The sequence below is a fragment of the Cygnus atratus genome, chromosome 2 (assembly GCF_013377495.2).
Source record: "Cygnus atratus isolate AKBS03 ecotype Queensland, Australia chromosome 2, CAtr_DNAZoo_HiC_assembly, whole genome shotgun sequence".
NCBI classification, from domain to species: Eukaryota; Metazoa; Chordata; class Aves; order Anseriformes; family Anatidae; genus Cygnus; species Cygnus atratus.
Genome location: NC_066363.1, coordinates 8008328 through 8034710, shown reverse-complemented (window position 1 = coordinate 8034710; position 26383 = coordinate 8008328). Strand labels below are relative to the sequence as shown.

Below are 26383 nucleotides of genomic sequence, written 5' to 3'. Positions count from 1 at the left end.
GTGAGAACATGAGTTTTCTGCTGGGCCAAGAGGGTGCGATGTCAGACTCAAAGCTTAATCGTGCCCTTAGGTGCTTCTCCAAATAAGGACCATTACCAGTAGCTCTCAGAAACAAAGTGGTTTTGACCTGTATGCCAGAAGTTTAGATATTATATTAGACCTGGTTGGTTTCTTCCTCTCTTTCCAGCTGTGGGGACACAACAGCTGTTGTAGAAATTGCAGGAATCAAATAGCTTCCTATCCAGCGGATGGATAAATTTTTGGAGGGAAGAGCTAGAAAAGAAGAGTTGTTTTCCCACCACATCCCCATGGAGTATGACCAGAGCTCTTTCCCTGAGCTTGGGAGGCCATGCATGCTCAAAGGGCCACTCCATGCCCCTTCCAGCAGCACCAAGATCACACAAGGGTCATGTAATTTTCTAGGGTAAGGGATACAATTGAGGCATGCTTGAGGTAGATGTGGGCAACCAGGGTTTCAAAATAAGTCAATGTGACACTGAAGGTGCTTGGATCTGCTATGGAGCTGAAGAGGTGTCATCAAGTAACAGGTGCCAGAGAATTAGCAAATGGGGGGTAAGCATTATAAATAATACGTAGCAGTGGGAGCAGCCAGAACACACTGTAGCCTTTAATACAAGCTTGGGCAATTGAGTTTAGTGTAGTTTTCTACATAAAAATGCCACAGCAAGAGCGTAAATCACCTTGCCTAGCTCAGGAGATGGGCTCTGTCACTGTCAAATGCCTTGTCAATAAGGAAACATCAAGAAGCAATTCAAAAATTATTTTCTAAAATATTTTATGTGTGGCACCAGTCTTCTTTTAGGGCCCAAACTGTACAGCAAAAAGGCCAAAAGAACTAATGTGGACAGAAGCTTAGGCCCCGAGTTTGCAACCATCAGAGGCAGCGTGGCCTCATCCGTCCATGTAATCTGCTATCGAGGACAGCGGTGTCAACTCGAAGACGACTTTCTGTTGCTGCAAGGATCATCAAATTGCTGATTTACTGAAGGCATGCTGAATGGCTTGGAGACCCAGAGCACGGTTCTATACTGCTGGCAATGTCTTGTTCTTTGTTCTACAATACCAGGAAAGGAGGAGGAAAAATTAAGAGTTTACTTGCAACTCTCTTGTCTCCCGTTCTGTCACTTGCTTTATATTCTTGTTTTTTGTCTCATCATCGGCTCCTGCCATAAATTTCTGGCTGTGCTTGTGAAGTCTTTTACCTGTACATCAGTGCCTGGGGGATATAAGCAGTACGCAGGGCTTACCTTCTGTTGCAGGGTCTCCAGGGGGCACAACCAGAGGGTTTGGTGGATCTCTGATCTTCTATCCAGTGACACATCCTGTTCGTGCTAGTTTAATTGTGCTTTAGTGGCATACAGCCAAGGCAAGGAGGGAATTTCAGGGCAGAAAGCAGACAGCTTTTTACTTTCCTTGCAGTCTCTGATACCAGTCATGGCTTTAAATCACCATATAGCTTGAAAAATGCATTACAATGCGTAAGCATGCCAGCCTGGTGGCAAAGCCATTTGGATACAAAGCAATGACACACGTCTATTCATTTCTCCTTTTTCTGTGTGCTGTCCCTTACTCTTTCTTTCTCGGTTTGTCTTCCATGTCTTTCATCTTCCCCTCTTTTCCCAGAAATGTGGAGAACTTCAGTATCATTTTGAAATCCACACGAATTTTACACAATTCTCACCTGGGAGCTCAAAATCAAAGTCTGGTCTGCATCACGCTGCTTAGGAGAGACTGGGGTTTTCTTTCTTCACTCCAGCACAAACTCGCAGCATGAGAGAAAGCTAGACAGCAAAGCTAGGCTCACGCACACCTGCTCAGGAAGCAGCATGCTAACTTCACAGCAATATCATCTGCCCACCCCATCTTTGCTCCCCACGCCATGTATTTCAAACACAGTGCTAACACAATCCAGAGATTTCCAGAAAATCCAGATTTTGCTGCTTAAACTCATTAGGGAAAAAAGCAGACCTCTTTGCTTCAGTGGTAAAAAATAATACACTTCTTGTTTAGAATAATTTGGCGAATTTATTGCATTGTGCCAGTGCATTGCTCTGACTGGACACAAGGTCAGCCTCTGCCACTCACAGCTTTTTTCAGTTTGTTAGACAAGAACTTAAATTGCAATGTTCCTAGACATTCTGAGATAGCACGTAAGGAAATCACTCCACTGTGTCCCAAAAATAAGGATTACCCTAGTGATGTCTCAGGAAGGAAGCGGACAGGGGTTGACCAGGTCATACCTGGTCATACCATCTACCTGATGGCTTCATGCAGGATGGGCAGTGAAGGGGAATGTCAAGGCTTGGGTGTGCAGGAACAGAAAGGAAATTATCATTTTCTCCTCTTCTTACAAAAAGTCTCTTTTTCTTTCTTTTCCCTTCCCAACAGCAGATAGCTAAACAGTGAAGCTCATTGCCCCAGAATGTTATGTATGCCAGAAGTTTATATGTGTTTATATGAAAAACCTGGTGACAAAACGTAACGGCACAGAAACAATCCCAGCCACAGGCTGACAGGAGACACACCAGGGGAGCTACAGAGTGAGCTTGCTCTAGTCTAATATCCCTTCACTAGGCAACCACTATTGACAATTGTCAAAGAGATGGAAAACTAAACTATTTTGACCTTTGGTCTGATCCAGTACATCTGTTCTTAAGCGCTCTGTTATGTTTTTGTGCTGGCATTTATTTGGTGACAGTGGTTTTATTTTAGAAGCACGATGTTTGAAATTACAATAGCAAACCATAAAAGGTCTTAAGAAGACTTATAATTATTTGATCTCCTGGTTTTCTTCAGCAAATCTCAAATTATAGAGGCTTAAGTTTACAGGTGCTGGACATCATCAGTATTGATGCTGTACATCTTCCATTTCAGTGATTACCTGCTGCATTTCTCCATGGTAGTGCATTGTTCTACTCATAAAGATGTTTTTTCCAGCTGTCCCATGCCAGGAAGAAATTTGAAGGCAGCAGCAATAGAGGAGAGGGGCTATGCTTTGCTCTGGTCCCTCCTTTCAGCCTGTGTTTTTGAGATACGTGCAGTAGGACAGCACGTGTGTGTCCTGCCATGTGACATACTGCCTGGTCTTGTGATGCAATAGGGGTCATGATGTGACTCTTCCAAGTGCCTCCATAGCTTGCGCATGTCTCCAGCAGCAACACGCAAGCAGAAAAGTAAAGTACTGGCAAAGCTCAGCCATGTTTAATGCTCTCTCCCAGGAGAGGAAGGAAGCTGTGCAGGACTCCTCCAAATGACAAAACTGAGATGCACTGTTGAAGCTGCAAAACAAGTCCTGCTGCCCTGCTACCACCAACTGATCGATGCTGAGCTCCTTCTTTGGGGATTTCCACTGACTTAACTCCTTAAAAGGAAGGATTTCACGAATATGTAAATTGGTCTGTAAGCTAGCAGTTGAGAACAGCAGAATAAAATCAAAACACAGATTGTGCATAATGCCATTAATAGTGCCTAATACACCAGCCTCAGTCTAGGCTCCACTGAAACCAATCTCCCCTGTGGCCTCACAGAATGGGACTTTAAAATGCCTACAGAGATTAATGCACACGTGGTCAGCTGGTTTGTTTTAAGCTTCAATCCACAGTTTTAATCACAGGATCATGCTCAACCTGTGTGGCTGGTCATGAGCAATTCATATTTCATGGTCCATAGCCTCTCCCAAATCAGCGCACACAGCTCTTGGTGGCATGCGGCAGGGTTTGTTCTGTGAACAGAGGGGCTCTCTGAGATTCTAGTTATGAAATGGGCTAATTCAGGGATGTCAATTTTTTGAATAATTTAAGTCAAACTAGACAAATGCAAGAATGTGTTGTGGAGAAAAGGCTGCTCTCAGAAGCTAGGAGATAACCTCCTTGGTCTCATTTCTCTCCTCAGCACTCCAGCTGTGTTAAGAACTTAAGCTGTAAACCATTGTGCTCAGTGGAGCAACCCTAGGGCCATCCTGTTGAAGACCTAAGCACACCCATTTAAAAAGTATCTAAGCAATCCAAGAAAACCATATACAGGTGCAGTGCAGAGGACCTTCAGGTGTTTCTGGTGAAGTGTCAGTCCTCTACAAATTAGCTTCTCAAGAAGCTACTGTCAAGAATCCACAAATTTCAGTTTAACCAAACCCAAAGTTATCCAAGCTATATTCTCATCTACCCTCATATTCTCTAAACAGAGATTAAATTAATTTCTCCATCTGCTTCAGCAGTGGCTCCTGGTGACATTTTATCTGCACATATTCCCAGCCTATTCTCTTAGTCCCTTTGCCACCAGGATTGTATTTTGCCTCTGCTTTCTTTTCTCTCAACAGGCTGTTGAGTTTCATCATACACCGAGTATATTTTGGGCAAGAGAACAGGCTGTTCTCCTCCTTACTCATTCTTCTCTCCCTTTTTCTTTCTTTTATCCTTGAATTTCATTTGGGATTTGCACACAGAAGCCATGAGTTCATTATTTTGGTGCCCAAAGTGCAGGATGTCAAAGCCCTGCAAATCAAAGTTCTATCATGTAACCAGACCCTAAGTTTAAGCAAAACATTCTTATTATTTGTAACATGTTTTATCGTGATTTTAAAGAGCAATCCATTCTAAAACTTTTGTTTTCAGTTAAAACTGTGACAGACAGACACTGCCAGCAGGGAGCTTGTTTATTCATACTTCAGTAATATCATTCCACAGAGTTTCCATTCTGATCATTCCCATAGACAATAAACAGGCAATTTGCTGACTCCTAAGTGGTAAGAATTAATCTGAATTCCATGACAAGAGATATAGATCAGGGAGAAATAAATTAAGAACCTCAGTATATTTCCATACCCGGTGATAGGAGACAGCAGCACACACTCTCTGTTCTAGCAAGTTCTGGTCCCTGGAGCAGTGAAGTCCCAGCAGCAAGTTCAGCCATGCAAACACAAACTTTCTTCATCATGCAGCTGTAAGGAACCACAGTGAGGTTTGTGCTGCCAGGCCTAAGCTCGTAATAGACAGCCGGTCAAAATAGCCTTTACTAGATATGACTACACCTACAGGAGTTGCAATTCAACCTTCACAGTTGTAGTAATTCCATTATGAACCTTTGCAGAAGTAAGACAGTTTTTTGTTGTTGTTGTTTGTTTGTTTTTGTGACATTAAATGGCAAAGGTAGGAAAAGAGTGAAAAAATGGAAGTGACACTAGCACAGAGCTGTATTTATCAAGCACAGGTTTCTTCCCCTACCATACATTTTGAATGACAGAAAGTTTTTCAGCCTCCCAGCAGAGATCAATGCTTGAAATCTGAAGCCAAACAAATACAGACAAATTCATGTGAAAAATGAGACATTCATCTAAGGGCAGAGTGATTAACTCTGCTGACTTACGGTAAGACTTAAACAATGTGATGGATTCTCTGTCACTGGGGCATACTCTGATCAAGACTGGATATTCTTCTAGGATTACACTTTATCTCACACAGTTACTCAGCTCAAAGCAGTGGCAATTCATGGAAGCTCAGTACAACATTGCAGTGTTGAAGTTGCCTTTAGCCAAAACCAACACCACTACTCCATGCCTTGTTGGTCCATGTCTGGACAGGATGAGACAGGGCTCTGGCTCCTTCCCCACCTGTTACACCATCCTGGTAGCAACAGCTCCACTTTTTCCACAGGCAAAACAAGTGCAGTGTTTTGTGAGCAGGCATCTCCTCTTATCTTCGTTAGGCTAAAAGAAATTGGATGGATGGATGGATGGGTGGATGGATGGATGGAGACATTCCATGGAACATATCTGGCATGTGAGCCACCAGAAGGACCTCAACTGATGATGACTGCAAGAAATTTAACTTTCCTCTATACAGAGACACCTGTATTTAAGTGCACCATGTCTTAACTTATTGCAGTCCAGTCTAGACTGACTCAATGAATTGCCACACCAGTAAAGTATCTGCATGAGTTTGGGGTGAAGAAGAAATCTTGCAGAAATAATTTTCACATGGATACCCAGACATTTTTTTCTGAGAAAATGTGGAAAGAATACGAGCTGGTTATCTGGCAGAAGAGATGAGAGATCCCTACAAGTCTCAGAGAAACCCTGATCTAGTTCAAGATGTCCCTGCCCATAGCAGAGGGGTTGGACTAGATGATCTGTAAAGGTCCCTTCCAACCTAAAGCATTTTATGATTCTATGATTGTATAAAAATGAGAAATACGGTTCCCATATTAGCAGATTATTAAAGTTATTCCTCATCAATAGTTAGGAAGCACAGAATGAGATGGATAGGAAAGGACAGGTATACCGACACATTATGCACTAAAAGTTCAGGTGAAGATCACAAATTTAATCTGAGATGTGAAGCCGCACTGTAGATGGCTCTCACCCATACTGGTAGGTCCATCACTGTGTTGTCACCGTGCCACTCACAGATCAGGACTCCGCTGGACAAGGCAAAAACAGGCTGTCTCAAAAGGATGGACTGTTCCTCCAGGCTTAGGTACAAAGAGGCAAGCTACAGCAAGCAATATAACTATCACTTGGCAGCTGATTTGGAGTAACTTTCTTTGTGCATGCTCTTAGTCCATGGGAACCAGGAGGCAATTTGGATTAGCTTAGCCTTTAGAAGGCACTTACTGCCTGCGAGCTGCCACTTGTGAGAAGCTCATGTGACAAAACTCTGTGATTTATGGTTTAACAGGTAGTTGTAAGCTCGTTGGATACACCAGGCACGCAAGCTGCTGTTGTCTACATTAAATATGTCAGCACTTCTCAGCTAATGCAGCAAACTCCTGTTCCTCTGACACAGAAGCTAGGGGTGTTTGGGGAATGCTGAACATTGCCTGGTGCTTTCAGAGCAAGTTCTTTGCTGCTTCAGAATCCACACCCTAAACCCCAGTTTCAATGCAACAAAATATTGCGACCGGAGGATCAGATACGCTGAATGTAATTATAGAAATCAGTAAACAGATCTACTTTATAGTAGCCCAGAACTACTCATTTTAGTATACAATACAGCACCAAATTTTGCTATTTGACCTCAGTTCTTTAACTTATTGTTCCTGATTGACAACTACTAAATACCTACAGGCCAAAAACTGAAATTGAAATTTCTTTCCAGAAAGACTTCATGACAGCCTTAGGAATATCACCCTTAGGGAGCTTTCTTCTAAAGAGACCACATTTCAAACTTGTTTTCCTCTTTGTAGCCATCTCTATTCAAATATTTTTCCCAAAAGACATTTATGCCTCTGAGTACACAAAGGAATAATTTCTTCTGCATTCATCCATAAACCTGCATTTGTTTCTTTTAATTTTCCTTCTCAAATCCAGTCCTTTGAGTCACTCAAGACACAGGAAAATCTCTACTTTCCAGCTACATTAAGTTTCATCTGCCTCTGAGAATTTGGAAGCAGATCTTTTGTCATAGAGAGCAATAAAAAAATCCTGTGGTTCTGCATTTCTCTCTTAGCAGGAGGACTACAGTTTTCCATTAAGCACTGATGAACATTTCTTCCTATTGCCTCCACCAGGAGCTATTCTAAAACCCTAAGGATTCTCTGTTATATTAGAAGTCAGAAAATCCTCTAGGTTTACATCAGCTCTAAAGTTCTGCTTATACTTAACTCAAATGTGATATCCTACAGAGCAGCAAGATGAATCGAAGACAGATTTCAATTAGTCTTTCTCAGGAATAAAAGCACTGAAAATACAAAAGATAAACATTTATCATAATGCTATGGTAGAAATAAACTCTCTGCGATAACTAAAATAATATAAAATTCTGGCAGAGCATTCATGAGAACACGAAGGATTATGAAAAAAATAGTTGCACTTTATGGTTTTGGGGACACTGCTTTTCAGCTCAGTTGTTTTCATTTTACTGCTGGACCTCCTGGAATTTCATCCTTGATTATCTCCAGCTACAGATTTTGCAAATATTCTGGGAGAAGGCACTCACATTTTTTACTACAGAAACTGATCCACTTTCAGTGGAATACTTAAAATATTATGTAGGCTAGAGGGCAACGATAACTCTCTACAACGGTGTCTAAGACACTCCTTGGGAAACTGCATACCTGTGTTTAAACCTTCGTTACTGGTAATGTTTAATTATCTCTACAAGACCCTATAAGACAGCCACATAAAATCCCATGTCCTAGTGATTAGAAAACTTTCTGGAAGATGATTTACTCCATCTGAATGATTATTACAACTTCCTTCTTCCATTTCTTGAATTTAGCCTAGATAACTCTTTTTTATTATTATTTTTTAATATTTTTTATTTTTTTATTATTTGTTGTTGTCAAACCTGATCATAAAGTCAGGACAACCTTGCCAGTTTCATAAACACTTAAATTATATAATTATATTGTTTTTTTTTTTAAAAAAAAAAAGTTCATTTGCAAAATAACTCAGCTAAGTTTACCTAACTACCCCACAGAGAGAACCACATTCTCTCTGTGCCAGACCCTGTATGAATATCATAGAAAGTTAGGTTCTGTCAAAGACAGTTTGTTGTGAAAACACAATACAAAGACAGGCAAACACATACAAACAGGGAACAGAGAAACGTGTCAGAAACAGTTGACCTAATTTCCTAATGAGTCAGGTAGAAATTACGACACTATGTCCTTTTCTATCAGAGAAGAATTCAGAATTCCCAAGTCACTCTGTGTTTCCAAGGTGTCCCTGACAGCTATGAAACTACAGACAAGAGGTTTACCTCTTTACCCACAGTGGCTGATTCTTAGAGAGGATTAAAACAAACTATTCTCAGTTTACCCATTAACTCAATGGGTTGTGGTAACATTCTCCTATTTCTAATCTGCGGATTTCATTTGCTGTCACATAATGTCATCTCTCGTTTTCCTGCTTACTTTTTTAAGATGGGGCTGCTTTTGTAGACTCAATGATCTGGGGACATGACAGAGATGGGTTGTGTAGGAACAAGCAACATAAAATTAACTGATGTGAGAGAGAAGGCTTCAAATCTGAAAGACTCATGCACTTAAGTTTGTCTACCCACAGGATCTATTAGTAAGTGTAATAAAAGACACTAATTCTCCCTGTGAGTCTTACTTTAAAACCATGTATAGCAAAATATCAGGGGTCTATATAGAACTCATATGGCCTAAGGTAAACTTAACCTAGTCTTCTCGTCTTTAAGCACACAGGGACTTCCAGCTACAAAGGCCATTGCCTCATGAGGGAATTAGAAAGGCAAAGAAAGCCATCTGTAGACCCCACACTGACATGTATGGCCCAAAAGAAACAGCATGCAGTAAATGAAGCACTGAGAAGGAAAGAAAGAGCAAGGACAGTTTCATGACTAAGTAAGTTGACTGACACCCTGAAGACACAGTGATTCCCCTGTCTCTCATACAGCGAGATTCTCTGATGCTGGGCAAAACATTTGAGTTCTGCTAAGTGAGCATTCCAGTATTTCTTGCTTTACAAATGGCCACCTTGGGGACTTCTGATATTATTTGTAGAAATGCTGAGGGTCAGCATTGTCACTGAGGTCAAAGACTTGTGCTATGGTCTCCCATTAAAATAGTCCCCACATCAAGATATTCTCTATTCATTATCATTTCTTCCTCAGTTTTCTATCTATAGAACAGCAATAAACCCCTCCTCACACTCGGCAGCTGTTCTGTGAAGACAAATTCAATAGGTTGTGAGACACATTCAAAAACTGTGACAGTAAATGCTAGAGAAGAGCCCATGAGGAAATTAAACATCATCTTAAGAAAGCACACAGATTAATGCCCAAGGCCACACATTAAACAAGGGTGGGGGGGGGGGGGGGGGGGGAATAAAAGGTTGAAGAGCTTCTCATTAAATCACTGTGAGCATGGGAAGAGGGGGTGCTGTGCAGAAACAAAACTAAACAAAACAAAAACACAATGGCATGCAATTATTTAGTTAAAGACATAAGCAGGAAAACCAGAGTAATGAATACAAGAAAGGGTTGAATGAAGGGATTCACTGGAAACTTTAAGGCTGGTACTGCCTACTTTTTTTGAGTGCCTGACATGGTGAGGATTTCTCCAATGTACATTGTAATACCATGCAGAAATATCTAAAGGAGCTCTGAACCACCTATAAAAGGGACTGAGAGTTCACAGCCATGTGAGTAATCAGTAGATAAATGAGTTCTGATTAATGCAAATGAGCAGCAGATAAAAGCTGGAACTGTACTGGCTTAACACAGCACTCACAGTGCCATCAATTCTTCCAAAAAAGTACCTCATTGAGCCATGTACATGTACCCTTGATGCAAGGCAAGCTCATCTCTTGAGAGCACATGGCCCTGGGGAGGCCCTGATTTAGATCCACTGCGTGTTTTGTGGCATGTGAAATTCCAGCCCATACAAACATGGAAATCCTGAGCATCCAACACATATTAGCACTCTCAAGCAATGTAAGCTGCACTGCTTCATCTTTGTTTACCGTCTTGAAAAGTACAAAAAGACAGGAGTTTTTAGGGTTTCACAGTTTGTGTATTTTGTTGGATTAATCATTTCTGTCACAACGCCTTTTAGCCCAGGGCTTAGAAAAACCATCAAGAATAGAGAGTACAAGTGAGATTACAGGATATAATAAGAATGTTTCATCTTCACAGCGGAGTAGAAACAATATTAGATGACTTTTATTGCATAACCAAAATCTTCTGGAAAATCTGTCTAATACCACACAGAGATTTAAAAGCTCCTGAAAAACTACATGGCACAGCAATAGAAGCCAGATATCTAAATCCCAGTCAGGTGCTACAGCCCTGGTGTTTGCTGACTTACTGCTCACATGCACCATGCTTTCCCTTCTGCTGCTGGGATAAGATAACTGGAGATTACTTTACCCATTTCCACATCAACATACACACTGTCCTACATACCCAAACCACTTCTTCACCCTATGAGAAGCCGTCATCAGCATCCCCAGCCTCTAACAACACCTATATAGCATCCCCACCTCTCCCTCACCACCCATTTCAGAAAACTGTGCTTCTGCTGTTTCCCTCCTGTATGGTCCAAAAAGGGAGGGAGCTCTTCTCCTCTCTCAGTGCTGGAATAACTGGCAAGAAAGCTGCTGTGTTAGAGTAGTCTTGCTACAGTAAATATCTTCACACGTATGCCTCTCATCACTTTATTTGAAGAAGTGGCTGCATTAGTTTTAAACAAGTCTGTGTCACAGGTCAAGTTTAAAAAGTGCTCAGGGCCAGATTCAATGAATGGCACAGCTGCTTAGAAGTCAGGCACAGCCATTCCTGTATTGTCAACATTTTAAGCCCACTGTGAGCTTCGAAAAGCAACATTAGGGGAAGAAGCTAACAGGAATTGCCTGACACGTGTGGTACCACTTCCCGGACATTTTTTACATCAGGAGCAGAACCCTACATCTGAGAGCTCTTCCTACCGAGCCACACGGACATGCTCGCTTTCCCTCAGTTTCCCTTCCAACTCAACAGTGTTCATGAAGGACAAGACAGAGAAAAGCCCTTTCGAGGTTTCTGTCCTAATTACTGAGATAGGCAAAGTTACTGCATGTAGAAAAGGACTCTGGTACTCTGTGTAGAAAAGCTAGAGCAAAGCACTTTGGCAAAAAAAGAACATACAAATCTACAATAATAAGAGGAATATCACAACTCTGAATTAATTTGCCCACACAGATCATCAGCAACTAAAAGCTATGTAGATGATGCTGCCTTTGTAGTGACAGACCTTTAAACATGTTGTCTCTTGAAATGGAAAAGTGTTAGGCCTACAGGGGAAGGTGAAATCCATAGGCAAATATAACTGGTACACCTCATGCAATTTGTTTAAAGTGTAGCAATCCAGGAACTCTTGAAAGAAGTAGACCAAGTAACCTTATACATGTATGCAAAGGATGGATTCAGCCCTGTTTAACCCATTTTACTGCAATATTTTTTCATAAATATTGAGTATAATAATAACCTTTAACCCTTCAGAAGATTCTTCTAAAAGACATTTAGCCTGCATAATTAAAACTGAAGTCCCTGTCACCCACCTGGTGGACGAGATCTCTTCACTGATTCCAAGCAAAACTTCAGTGAATTTAGTTGTAAACAGGGACACTGTGGTTTCTCTGCTTCCAAGGCCAAATATATAATCCCATAAAAAATAGAGTTATTGAGATCCATCTTAAAGCCAGATATGACTTATCTTTACGTACTCTTACTGGAAGGCTCTTCCAATACTTCAATGCTCAAGATCTTAGAAATCTCATAATTTCTAGCCTAAACCAATTTATGGCCAGATTACAGCCATCTGTTCTTATTCCAACACTATCTTTCATCTTAAAAAACTGTACTCTCTCCCTGGCAAAGGGCCCATTGACCTGAATAAATGAGAAGCAGTGATTATTGAAGGTGAACAAGAAAAATGCTGGGAATGCTTGGGTCTGACAATTAAACTTTCTTCTTTCTCCTAGATAGATATCCCAAGGATGGACAGGTTCTTCATTTTCACCATTAGCAGCAAAGGGGAGAGATCAAGTCATAGAAAATTCTAATCCCCTGCTTTGATAAGAGGATCCTTTTCTTTGCCTCTTAGCCTCATAAACTTTTAAACTTTTTAAACTTTTAAACTTTGCCTCATAAACTTTTCCACTTAGGAGCTCTGAAGGTTATGTCACTGTAAGGAACAGGTGTTGGTGCTGTACCTTGCTGAAGTGCTCTGATCTCCTTGGGAACAAACGAAGTAGGACTAACTATGGTAGATATTTATTTTAAGTTTTCATCAGAAGGTTCAGCAATGTCAATAGCCAAACTGTCAACCATGAATAACTCATTCAGCTAAAAGTAGCAGCCAGGATTCTTCACCCTATCTTAAAAATTTGGGGTATCCAAACCAATGTTAAAAGGCTGAGTTTTCAGAAGTCTTGTTGCCTATTTACACCTTAATAAGCCTCTGCTGGTCATTCATGAAAACAACTGTAACAGAAAAATAAAATAGAAGTAGCAACATTGTCATGTCTGTTTGGAAAGTCACAGCCAGCTTGTATGAAAGGGGGGAGAAGGGGAGAGGAAAGGCAGTCCCTAATGTTCAACATTTATTTTGCAGTAAGTCCATCAATCATTCCTCTTCTTTTTGTAGAAACGCCTTGAACAGAACAGAATGGTCTTGTAACGGTTCATCACTCACAAACGTTTGATGAAAGTGGATTCGGTTTTCGGTTTATGATACATCATGCTGGAGGAGATGAGTTTTCTAGATGAGATACAGGCATTACACATAAAACCTATCTAGTTCTTTTCTAGTGCTGTGTCCAAGGCATTGGGTTAAAGAAAAACACAGGAGTAGGCTGCTGCCAAAATCAGTCACACAGATCTCACTTATCACTGCTAGAGACATTGATCCTTGTACAATTCATCTCCATGGCATTGTGGCAAACTGGGAAAACCTCTGTCACACACGTGTGTTACCATTTGTTCTTTAAGTTACTTAAACATAAAGTCTTTTATTTTATTGTGCATCCTACCCAGTTCTTGTACACCTCAGCAAGCTCTCATTCAAACAATGCTTACCAAACCTTTCATAAAGGCACCTGAAGCCTGCTGATTGAGTTGTCTCACAGAAGCTTTTCTAATAATATACATTTGGAGTGCTTTTAATCATTTTATGAAGTTAGGAAATTCTCATCTGTTGAACTCCAGTGGACCACAGAAAAAATTTATGGCTCATCAACAATTGAAATCGGGTGAAAGGAATGCAGAACAGTACTTTCAAATTAAATTACAGTTTTTTGGGTTGGACTGGCACAATCTGTCTTTAGCAAAAGAAGTGCGTTTTGTGGAACTTTCAGAGCAAATTCATTCCTCTGATTCACACTGCTGCTCCCTGCATTTATACTAAATTGCACAGTTAAAAAGCTGACTATGGCATTCTCACGTATCTTTCCAGTCCACTAGCACTGTGCTATCTGCCAAAAGTTCAGATCCAGAACAGCTTCAGCTTAGCACAGACAGGAAGAAACAGTGAAGGGACGTGGTTGTAACTCAAGGGATTTCACATGTAGATTTACAGGGTGAGATTAAACTGGCTTTAACCTTGCTCTTAACCTTCACCTTCTCTCTCCAGTGCCATGAGGAATTTCTTTCTTGCTCCTCCAAAGAGGAGAGCCACTACGGAGTTGCAGAGTTGCTATAAACATCCTTGTATCTGTGAAAGACTGTAGTCTCTCATGACTCAACATGAGAGAAGAGAGCTTTCCTTCCCTCTCAAATACCAAGCTTGCCCCTATGCCTGGAGAGGGACAGCTTAATGACAGACATATAATTTGCTATTGAGTGAATTGTTAACACAAAACAAAACCAAAATAATCATTTTGAACACAATTACACTGAATTTGTGTCCAGAGAATGCACTGAATGATCTTCCTTGAATATTCACAGGAAGAGAATTTCAACCCACATTGAGCTCAAATGCTTATAGACAGTGAATGTTTTACTGATGCTTTCTGTAAACTTTCTTACCAGAAACCTGATCCAAGCTTACACTGTGAATTCCACTCTTGCAAACCCATACTGTTAGACCTGGACAGAGTCTATGAGAATGACTGAATGTAAGATGAAAGGGGTATAGAAAACATGCTTTTCAGTTACTACTAAGCAGCCACACATAATGGTGAAGGGCCAGGAAAGATGAAAACAGTTTCAAAAGCCACATATATGCAATCATGTCATACAATGTAGGAATTCAGACTGCACTGAATGGTGATAGCATAGGAAACTCCCTTATATATGTGAAGGCCTGAGGATATAGGGAGACGTACTCCCTAAATGTATGTATCAAACACATGCTTAAAAGACATTTCTCAAAACACTGTACTACAAACACTGCTAATTTAGGTAGTAGTTACACCAAAAAGGGATATATTCTGGTGTAGAATGGAAGTGGTAAGAGGCAGTGTTTTGTAAGTGCTACAATATGCCTTGAGTTTGTTATCCACAATGCAAACACTTCCTAATGAAAATAAGTTTTTCTTCTGAGATTGCAGTTATAATATTACATAATTGGTCACTAATTAAATACTTATAGGATATCTTCCTAAAAAAGAAAGAAGGAAAGAAGGAAGGAAGGAAGGAAGGAAGGAAGGAAGGAAGGAAGGAAGGAAATAGGATGAGAACTACACATAACCAACTTTTTTGCCAGATATTTTATTAAAATATTATATAAAGCTGCCCTATTTAAAAATAAAAATAAATCCCTTTGTTTTCCACCAAGATGCTTCCAGGATCTCAGAACTAGCATCCAGTCCTGTGCATCACAGCTTTCCTTTTTCTTCTTTCCCTCCGTTGTCCCTTGTCTGTCTTTCATCCTCTTGCTGTTTTCTCTTGCTTTTGGAGTCTGCCTCATTGTTTCCCCCAGTGGCAAATTAGACCAAGGACACTGCTTGAAAATTCACATCCAGTGTATCACAGCTGTATCTACTTTTTGGCAATGAAGATGTCTCAGAAATATTTTAACCTGCTAAAGTACCCAGAATAGCCTAGATATCACCCATATAAGACAGAGAGTCTTTGACAACAGGAGAAAAAGAAGCCCTAGAGATGATGACAATAAATAACTTCATTCTGCCCACCTTGCTTTCCATATTTTTTTCTTTTTTTTCCTAAGTGGCCTTTCCACCTTCCCAAGTACATGACTTTTAATCCAGACAACCCTTCCACCTTCCAAGAGACTGACATGCATGTTGATATTCCCCCAGGGGTAACCTTGTCACTTCATCACATTAGCTCATGTTTCCTTCTCTGACAACTTGTGGCATGTTTTCCCTCAACTAACAACCACTCTCTTTTATATGACATATAACAGTTTAGCAGCCAAAGCACAATAGTCTGATAACTGCTCATCCAGTATCATGTATCTTCTTATTATCTGCTACATTATCCTTATCTAATTGCATGCACTTTGGCTCAATCTGACATTTTCAAAACTACAGATGCTTATTAGCTTTTCTTAGCTAAAAGAAAAATGTGCACTATAGTGATTATCAGCTCCTGGCACTGCCTGTGAAACATTGTAATGAGAGAGACCTTTAGCCCACCATAAACAAGCACAATCAGGTCTGTTTTGGTTATTAGCAATGCTCCGACAAATGTTGCCAATGTCAGAATTAATGACCACACTGCTAATTATTAATAATCTTTTGTTTCTGTAGATTCTTTTTAGGCCAAAACTTTAGGCCAGAAGCAGAAATGGTAATTCTGTACTACTGCAGTGAAGCCATGAATGAAGTCACGGCCTTGATTCCTTTATGGTATCCAACAGATGCAGATCCTGCCCCACAGGGATAAATAACTAGCTGAAGTTCATGCAGCAGGTCACTGGCAAACCCAAGAAGAGCAAGACCTCCCTAACAGCCATTCCAATGTGCTACCACAGACCCATGCCACCTCAAACAGCAGGTATAGAAATATGCCCAGAAATCAGTGAAATCTACTCCTTAAACAATCTGTTTCCAAGTGCACAGAACCCAAACACAGAGAGTATAAACAAGGCAAGTAAAATAGATTGGGTTACTGTGATCCTAAACCTTAGTTATGTCAGTCATTATTAATTACTCTTGTTTGCAATGAATCACTGTAATTGTTTTGACAAGTGCTGTTTGTGATGCAGTTTACAGTACAATGAAGCAGCTGCTTCAACAGCACCCACTTTATTAGAGACACCATTGTGAAACACTGTAATACCTTCATTCAGTGTTTTCTCCAGGTGCCTCCTCTTGTATCTGGGACTACAAATGCTCAAATTAAAAAAAAATAATATATATATATATATATATATAAAGCCGATAGGTGATTTGTGTCAATAAAATACTTGCATTCACTATGCCTAGCAGCAGCAAGACCAGTAAAAGTGGAAATCTTTGGGAAATCTTTAGTTCACTATAAACCATTTATGTCTCTATGGCAACATCATTGTTGATTCCTACAGCATTGCTATCAACAATGTGATAGATATTTGGTCTTTTAAGTATTACCTTTCTTTTTCTGGCATTTAAAGGAAATAGAAAAACAAAAAAAAAGACAAGCCATATTTTATATAGATTATCCAGAAACATGAGGAAGGATTTAGCAATAAATGACAAATAAAGACAGGATTCTACAGTCACATGAAACATAATCCCATGAGCAATCTGTGCAAATCTAAGAACTGTATATGCAATAAACTTATCTTGGGACAATCAGTCTGTTATGCAAGGGGTCAAGCATTATTTAAAGCAGATTCCCAATAACCTCTCTGCTCAAGGTTCCTCATGTTGCTGTGGAATACGACATACCCTGACCCGCCTGCCCCAGCGGGAGGGCAGGGGAGGCAAGCAGCAGCTGCGACTTGCATTTTACAGTGCCAGAGGGCAGGTCACTGTGAAGCATCTGGAGAGGAGCCATCTGAGTTTTTGCTGGGAGATCCATCTGTAGGCGCCAGGGCAGAGAGAGATAAGACTATCTAACAGGTTGCCAGCAGCCACCTGTTAGTTAGAGAGGAAGAACTGACTCACAGCTTCCTGGCATTGCAAACAAAACTGAGTTTTGCTCCTGTGATGATGAAGGGCTGAGGGATGACTGGGGAAGAGGAGAGAGGAAAAACTGAGCTGTGCTTACAACTTCTTTTGCTGTTAAGGCACTGGTGAGGCTTGGGAACAAGTGGGAAGAGCCATCCATCCTAGAGCCACCTCTCATAACATCCTACCTTTTCAGCAATGGCAGCAGCCGCCACCAGATTGCTTTTCTACCCTGGCACAGACATCAATGTCTGTTTTGCTACTGTCACCAGTACATACTATTTCTTTTTCCCAAAGCTGACCTTGCAGATGCAGGCTTTTTTTTTTTTTTCACTCTGCAGTAGCAAGAGGCACTGCAGAACACTTGAGCTCATCTCCAGACACCAACTTTACATGACTGTGTTCTGCAAACCACTGCTTATACCCTTGAGAAGGACAACCAGGCAGTAACAGGCCTCCTGCTGCTGCCCAGATGCTGGACATCATTATTCCTCTGCCAGAATGGGAGGAAAGCAGCAGGCACAGGGATCCTGTATAAAGCAACTACTGGCTCCACTCACCAAGTGTCTTCAGATCTACAGCTTGGAGACTGCTGTAACATCTGCAATTGCTCAGTCTCCGTGGGCTTCATTTCTCCTCTGACCAAAATGCCACAGCTATTTTCTTTTATAGAGAGTTGGAGCTCATTTTAATGGAAAAGAAGGAACACGTACATATCCTTGTCATAAACACTTTAAAATTAATGACTGTGGTATAACTAGAGCTAAGGTTACCAGGCATTTCCCATTGCAGCTTTTCCATTTCATGTGGCTCTGTATGTCTAAGATAGCAAGCTAGGGAAGAAATTTGCATTTGCTTTTGAGGTTTCACTCTGCCTAGAGTGAAATCTACATGAAATTCTGGAGCAGATGATTTTGACAAATACAGAAGGAACACACCCACCCCCATGCCAAATATTATATAATGAAAGTATTAAGATACTCCTATCCTTCCTTTTGGATGCTTTAAATCTCCTGCTAAAGAAAGCTCCAATACCTAGAACAGCCAGAGGAAAATATCAGAGATCTGAAATGCCACATGAAATCTGCCCTAATGAGTGCTAGATACATCAAAGACTTAGATGTGCCAGACTTAACAATTAGTGTTACACCTGTAAGAACACCCTTGCTGATAACTGGAAATATTTCTGGTCTCAAAGACTCTGTAGGCCAGAACCAGAAACTGCAATAGCTCACAGGGCTGAGCCACAGCAAGCTGTCACTGCTGTAGAACTGAGACACACCGTCCCTGAGGCAATGTGTCAACTCAGCCTCTGATTTTCCATCTGCAAAGTGAAGATAATAATGTTAAATCCAGTTTTAAAAGTCACAGAGACAACAACTGGCAGAAGAGTCTACATAATAGCGGAGCTCTATTGTCAAGTACTCTGTTTAGAGGAAAATAATTTACGCTATGCAAGTGATACGCAATTAGAAAATATGCTCAACAGAAATCTATTAAGATCTCATCAACAGAGATTCACAATACTGGCCTTTTCCACATTACCCCACACACTCCATTTGCTTTAGTTAAACTTGCTACTTGCAACATGGATGAATATCTGCCCTCTCTCCTTGGATCCACATTGCCAATTCCCTGGAGCTTAAAAACTCTGTTAATCTTTTCTGTAATCTTGGTAGAACTTTCAAAGGCTATTTTAACAGAACAAAGTACAAAAGATCTCTAACCTGAAGTGCTTAGATGTTGAGAAATAACTAAAACATTGGCTGAACGAGTGTAATGAACCTTCCTAAACACTCTACAGGTGGAAAAGTTGTGAAGAGCAAATGTTTCCACTATGCAAAACCCACAACCCACTCATCCTTCAAAACACCTTATGGGATTGTACCACTCCACCCTTCCTCTGTTCCCTTCTACACTGCTCTGTGCTGAAAAACATGCATGTGCACAGTACCCAAGTCAGACCTGTTTTTACTCTCATTTTTAGGTACATATTGACAGAAAATGCTACAGGAGACAAGATCTCTTCATATAGTCTTATGCACAGATTCAAAATATAGTTTAACTCAGTGAATTCATATTCACTGAATTTCATCATTACCAAATACATGAATACAGACACACAGAATTTAAAAAAATATAGATAATATTTTCAAAGGTGAATAAGTAAGTAAGAACCTAATCCAAAATAAGCATTTAGGCACCTACTTAGGAATCAGATTCCAATATATATATTTGGAATTCAACAAGAACCATTTTTAAAATAAATGGGATTTATTAACCTATATTATCTGTATGTACTTTGGAAAATTTACACTGTATCAAACCCGAATATGAACTCAAGAGAATTTTGGAGAAGGCTGTATTTTATTTTCCTTTGGGAGAAAAGAGACAAAAATTTCCTCAGATAAAAAGATTTGTTTCTCCTTTCCTTCCTCCATGCTTGAATATGGGACCATTCAAAACTGCTGTTAAACCATTTTTTGATGAGCTTTGAAAACAAGCATTGCTCCCTGATGGCAAAAGAGAGAGTTACTAAATTTTCAGCAAGTCAATCAAGCCTAGAGAAAGCAATAAAGAACTGAAAATAACCCTCACGTGTACGAATGGGTATGTAAACAAATGGTTGGTTGGTGCTTTACTGCAAAATCAATGAAATGCCAAGAGCTCAGCGTAACAGAGAGTAAGCAAGAGACACTGCCACCCCTTGGTCACGGAATGAAAATGCACGTACATCACGGCAACGTGCTGGGAATCGTCCAGCACATTAGGCAAAAATCCCAGTAAAATCAATTTGAAGTTACTGAATTTTAAAGGAAGATTTATCTGAATCACCACAAGCATAAAAGTATTAGCCCACAAGAGGTTTTTTTTTTTTTTTTTTCAAGGGACAAATTCTTCTGGCCCAAAGAGCATTTTCAAAGCTGGGATGGTGGGATGGACATCCTGAGAACTACCATCTTTCTGGCCTTTCCTAAAACCAAAATATACAGAGGAATGGAAAGCATCACAGCTTCATGTCTTTTTTTCCCCCATATCTTGGAAAGTCCTTTGGAAAACCACACAAACTTCTCTGACTCTGGTCTCAGTGTCTTCATTCTGCACTTGTCCCAGCTTCTACTAACTCAAGAGAAATAATGTGAGCTGAAGACTCTAAATAAGGTATTCCAACTTATTTCACTGTTCACTACTATTAGAGAGATGATTCAGACTGTTCACACAGTTATTCATGAATACTTAAAAATACATTCTATCTGGCAGACTTTTTTTAGTGCATGCATCATCACCATGGCTAGTAAAGCTTGCAGAAACAACAGCTCATTTTGAACTGGCAACAAACATCATAAGGTGGTTTAATTCTTAGAATCAAATTCTTTTAGAATTTTTATACAAAGTATAAAAAATGTATCACCTCCAGATCAGTGTCCATTATTAATTACTGAAAATATATGATGAAGTTCCATGCAAATAATAAATAATAATAATAATAATAATAAAGGTATGCCTCTGGGGATATAAGTTGTAATTTTTATTAATTTCAAAAGGTGGGTTTACAGAATTTTAGTAGGGCCTAACTCTATTTCTCTTGAAAATACTAGTCCCAGCTCTTTAAATCTTAGTGGCTGCTGGATAACTGAGTTCAGCATCCAAAAACCCACCAAGAACAGACAGAAGAAGAGACTCTTACAGACTTAAACAACAGTAGTTTCTGTAAATAAACATGGTAGCTCAGGTCTGCAGACAAGATTTCTGGTTATCATTCAAACCACTCAATCTTCCTGTAATGTTATGATTCCTGCAGTCCAGCCATACCTTCTATCAAACTAAATCTCTCATCTCTTGGGGAAAAGACCACATCATTTATGAAATGTCCATTGCAGCTCAGCCCTCAACCTTTCTGGAACACTGTCCTTGACATACATTTTCAGAAAGCAATACCTCTTTCCATTAAACAAATAATGAACTGAAAATTAACACTTACAATTACATGCAACAGCAAGTCTGACATACCAAGTTACAATTTTTTACACTAATGCTGTGATACTCACTTTCTCAAACTCCCTCTATTAACAACTGATATTTTAATTATGTAATCCAAAATTTATGCAAGAATGAAATACAGACTTATTGAGGCGTTTCAAAATTATTACTATTTATATCTGAGAGGAAAAAAAAAATGTAAGTCAGTCTGAGTAACCAATCATAAAATATTTAAAGTATAATATATGACCAAATGTAGTTTTAAGCAATGCAAGAAATACAGAATTATTAAGAATTCAGTAAATGAAAAAATATTCACACTAATGGTAGCTTTTGTTCTTTGGGTTTAGCTGTTTTTATATGGTTAAGTCTCCCATTAAAGCCAGTAGGAGTTTTGGCCAAGTAACAGAACTTACAAGAATGCAGCATAGGGGTCTTTATATAGAAAAGTTTTATGATGTTCCAGTGAAGGGTTCAATATTTTTAACACATAACTTATCATAAAGAATTTAATACAAAAAGGAGTTCTGTGATCATCAGTTTATAGTCAATGACCTATAAAATAGATCAATATTCTGTGTTACAGAAAAGTGCTGAATTTCTTATGCTCTTGATTAATGGATTGTTATCATCCCAGTAATTAAAAGGAGCAGGGTTATACACAATCAGCATGATACATCTTACTCAGCACCTCCTGGCAGTTGCCTGCAAAAATTAAACTCATTAATCACTGCAATGCCAAAGAAGAATAAGCTTGGAAAAAATAAAAAGCTCTATTTTGTGGAGAAAAAAAATATATAATCTCAAGTCAACATCTAGGATAAAATCCCTTCCACAGTACAGTATGGAAAGTACTAATCTAATCAATCTAAAAAGAAGATACCACCAGACTAGATTTTACTTAGTCTTCACAGATATTTCTCATACCTTAATGAATGTAGTGAAAAGGTAATCCTACAGAAAAACAAAACAAAACAAAAAAGTCATAATTCTGTTTACAGCTGTTGTGATAATTAACTTCAGTATCAATACTGCCACAAAGCCAACGTGGAAGTGTTTTTTCTGGGGTTATTCATACCGGGCCTGTATGGATCATCACTCCCCATCCCTTCCCCCCCCCCCCCCCCCAAAAAAAAAAAAAAAGAAAAAAAAAAGATTGTCTTATCAGACTAATATTTAACACTTTAAAAGTGCAATATTTAATACAGATTTTGTTTATGAAGTACACTATGTATATTTTCTCTTATACCTACCATGATTTGAAATACTGTAAAACACTGTTAAAATACTAAAGAATGCTGTGACTTCTGCTTCTTTATACCTTCATACTACAAAAGCTGTGTTCTCATGTCCATCTTAATAGTGGCTGTAAAGTGAATTGAGTAGCTGTTACATCATGATTGCCTTTATTTAAATTTTTGTTTACCATAAAAATACTGCTTCCTCTTTAACTACATATAGGTTTCATTTAGTAGTTTCCAACCAGTATTACTTTCAGTAGACAAAATATTTACTAACAACACTGTGACCTTCAAAAGCATGATCCTGTCTTTCCCTCTGTTTTTTACAGCACTGAAGTCTGTATTGGTGCTTAAAAATATAGTACTGAATGCAACGTGCACATTTCAATGTGGAAAATCATCATTAGTAACCCATAAAATAATCTCACTCCTCTTCTGAGTATTAATCAAACGACAAAGTTAGGAACAGAACACTCTAGTTCTCGGGTTTGTTTTGATATTTTCAAGTGTGGCCACACTACAAAACTTTTTTTTTTTTCCCCCTGTTTTTTTGAGCTCTGGCTTTTTCTACTAGATCAGTCCTGAAGGATGAAAGACGATGTGAATGTGCCACTATAGTTTTTGTGTAAAACTGATATCAGAAGTTTCCAATGATGTCTTGTTAAGCCCTCCCTCACAATAAACAACAGCACATGCTCCTGGCACCCTGCGCAAACAGACTGCTCTCTTTGCACTTCTCCCACTGTCCTTCCCTGTTGCTTGCCTCACATTTCCTTTTAGATTTCACACAAATCCACAGGGATTTCATGCCCGGAGTCACATTAGCTCGTCATGCCTGCAGCCGCCGGGGAGGGTGAGAAACTCGTTCTCTCCTCCGTGACCTCACCAGGGTCAAGGGCAGGAGCCCGCCGCTGGCTCTACTCGGAGACGGACCGGAGGGTTTAGCACCACGGACAGCCCCATAGACACGGGACGAACAGATTCGGCACCACGGACAGCTCCCCAGACCCTGCTGGCTTCGGTTCAGCACCATGGACAGCTCCCCCAGACCGCCCGCGTTCAGCACCACGGACAGCGCCGCCGGGTCCTATCCGGCTGGCCCAGCACCATCCCCTTCTGCCTTTGCCTGCCCCTGCCTCTTCTCCCGCTGCGGGCAGCCCCCTACCTGCAGCCCGACTGAAGGACATGTTCACCGGCTTCATCGCCTCAGCACCCTTCCGATCTGAACGACTCGCCAGCCCAGGCTCTGCCGGACTGGAGTACCTTTGAACCACCTGACCCGGTGCATTGAACTTTCTCAGATATGTTGCCCCCTTTAAAAAATAGTCCACACGAGGTTCCCACGTGTGTTTACAAGAAGTCTCTTCAACCCTCTATTTCTGGTTATGGATTTTTTGCAGTTCATCGCGGGAGACCTCTAGGAAGGCACCTTTCCCTCTACAGATCACACTGCACAACATTGCCCCCACCAACACACAAGCCCAGAGGGAGCAAGGAAAAAGAAAAAAAAAAAAAAAAAGCAACTCTTCTTTTAGCAGCTTAATATTATTGTTATTACTATTATTTTGGAGCCTGTCAGCACAAATCACTCGCAAATGCAAAACCGCGTCCTTTGCTTCTCGGCTCAGCGCTTCTGGTGATCAGAGAAGCGGCTCCAGACATCTGTCGTCTCCAAGCCCAGGAAAGCGAAATTAAAACGGTCAAATAATGAGGAAAATGTGCCTGAGCCCAGCCCCGGCGGCGGCACTCCGCTGGCTCGCAGCGACACCTAGAGCCCAGCCCGTCGCCAGGAGGGCCCCGTGTCCCCAGCCACGCCGGCAAGAGCCACGGGTGGGTACGTGGGCCCTGGCACTGGGACGGATCCCCCACAGCAATACCAAGGAGCAGCATCGCCAAGATCGTTGCTGCTCAGTGGCTTACAAGGAAACGTAAATTCAGGCTCCTGGCACTATCAGCGTGGAAAACACCTCGGGGTGGTTCAGACCAATTTGCCTTTTCACTGGCAAAAGTGCACCTGCTCTACCGACTGCAAAAGTTTTTAATCAAGGAGTCGGGAAAGGGATGGAGAATTAAAGGACAAACCGTGGAATTTTCCCTGCAAGCACAACTCTCTCCTCGGAGTGAGCCAGATGTGCTACCTCAGCTTGAAGCTGTGCCTTTCCTGGGAAGGAGAGCCAGGGCTGGACCCTGCCGCAAAGCCAACAGCACGTCCCACTCAGGCAAGAAGTATTTTTAACCCACACAAACATCATTCTCAACTGCAGCCCTTCGCTCCCCCTTATGCATGCTTCCACAGGAGCAAAACAGCCCGGACCTCTCTGTAAACCAAACACCACGCAGGCTACACCAGCGGTGGGGACCTACCGCCGAGCGCTTCCCCGCTTCCTAAATCCCCTCTTTCCTCCCCCCGAAAGAACTAAGCGCTATCGACCCAAGCCAGTTTAACTCCATCAGGCACAGCAGCGGCCTGGATGAGTCACTCGTTACTAAGGCGATATGCAGATGAACCCTTTGAAGTCGCTACTCCCAGAGGCAGCGCGGGAGCAGAAGGTGCGCGGCCGAGTTAGCCCCTTTCCCGCGGGGGCTCGCCCGGGGGCGGGCGGGGAGGGAAGGGAGAGAGCCCCAGCAACGGCTCCGCAGGGGTTAAAAAGTTTCTCCTCGGCCAGGCTGGGGGAGGCTGACGGGAAAGGAAGGAGTGAGGAACAATGTGAAGACTTGTGCCCCGGGAGAGTGATAAAAGGTAAAAAATTGAATGACTAAGAAAGAAGGAAAAAAAAAAAAAAAAAAAGCCGTGTCGGCTCGCTCGGAGGGAGATGCTCGGAGCTTGCACTCGCTGTTCCCAAACGTGCTGACCCCGTGCCCCCCAGCCCTGCTCCGCGGCAGCGGGGAGCCGCGCAAGGAGCGAGATGAGAGGTGCGGGGAAGCACCGGGGAGGGCAAGCCCGGCTCGGCTCGGCTGGGCTGGGCTCGGGCTCCGTCCCGTACCGTCCCCAGCACTTCGGGGGAAGAAGAGGAGCTCAAACACACGCTCAGGAGAGAGAGAAGCCGCCACGACCGCTCGTAACACCGCCGCAAGCCCTGAGGGGAGCACACACGCACACCCCGGGGGGCACCCGAAACCGAGCCAACCCAAACGCGAGCGAGCCCGGCGCTTACATCCTCCTCCTCGCAGTCACTTCGCGGCTGGTACTGGAAGCGGGGCCGGCTGCTTTCCTGTTGCAATGGACGCGGGGTCTTGCCGGCAGCTCCGTCCTCCTCGCTGCACTGGGCGCCCAGGAGGTGACTGGCTTCGGGGGGGACGGGGAAAGAGCGGGAGGTGTTGATCTTCCCGCTGAACCGCTGGTACAGTGAAGCCATGAAGTCAATCCGCGGGAAACGAGGGGGAGGGAGGGAAAAAGATCCTCTTCTCCCCCTCTCTGTCTCTTCTTTTCCCCCTCCTCTCTTCTTTTTTGGCTACAGCATGCTACACGCGGGGGAGGCTCGGTCCCACATCAGCGGCAGGGAGAGCAAGGGGCTCCTGCTCCCAAGTCCTCGGCACCCGGAGAGCAGCGGGGGGATCGAGAGAGCAGGGAGGGGGGGAGTGATGGGGCGAGAGGAGACAAATAAATAATAGAACGCAATCGAGCCGAAACACCACAGGC

General features: G+C 41.6%; 1 protein-coding gene across 1 annotated transcript in view; it reads right to left on the bottom strand.

The window, feature by feature from the left end:
* Window positions 1–26099, bottom strand: part of DPP6 (dipeptidyl peptidase like 6) — a 408025-nt gene extending 381926 nt beyond the window's left edge. Inside the window, exon 1 of the mRNA XM_035554362.2 lies at window positions 25899–26099. Coding sequence (XP_035410255.1) covers window positions 25899–26099 — 201 coding nt within the window. The remainder of the gene's footprint in view (window positions 1–25898) is intronic.
* Between the last annotated feature and the right edge of the window lie 284 nt (window positions 26100–26383).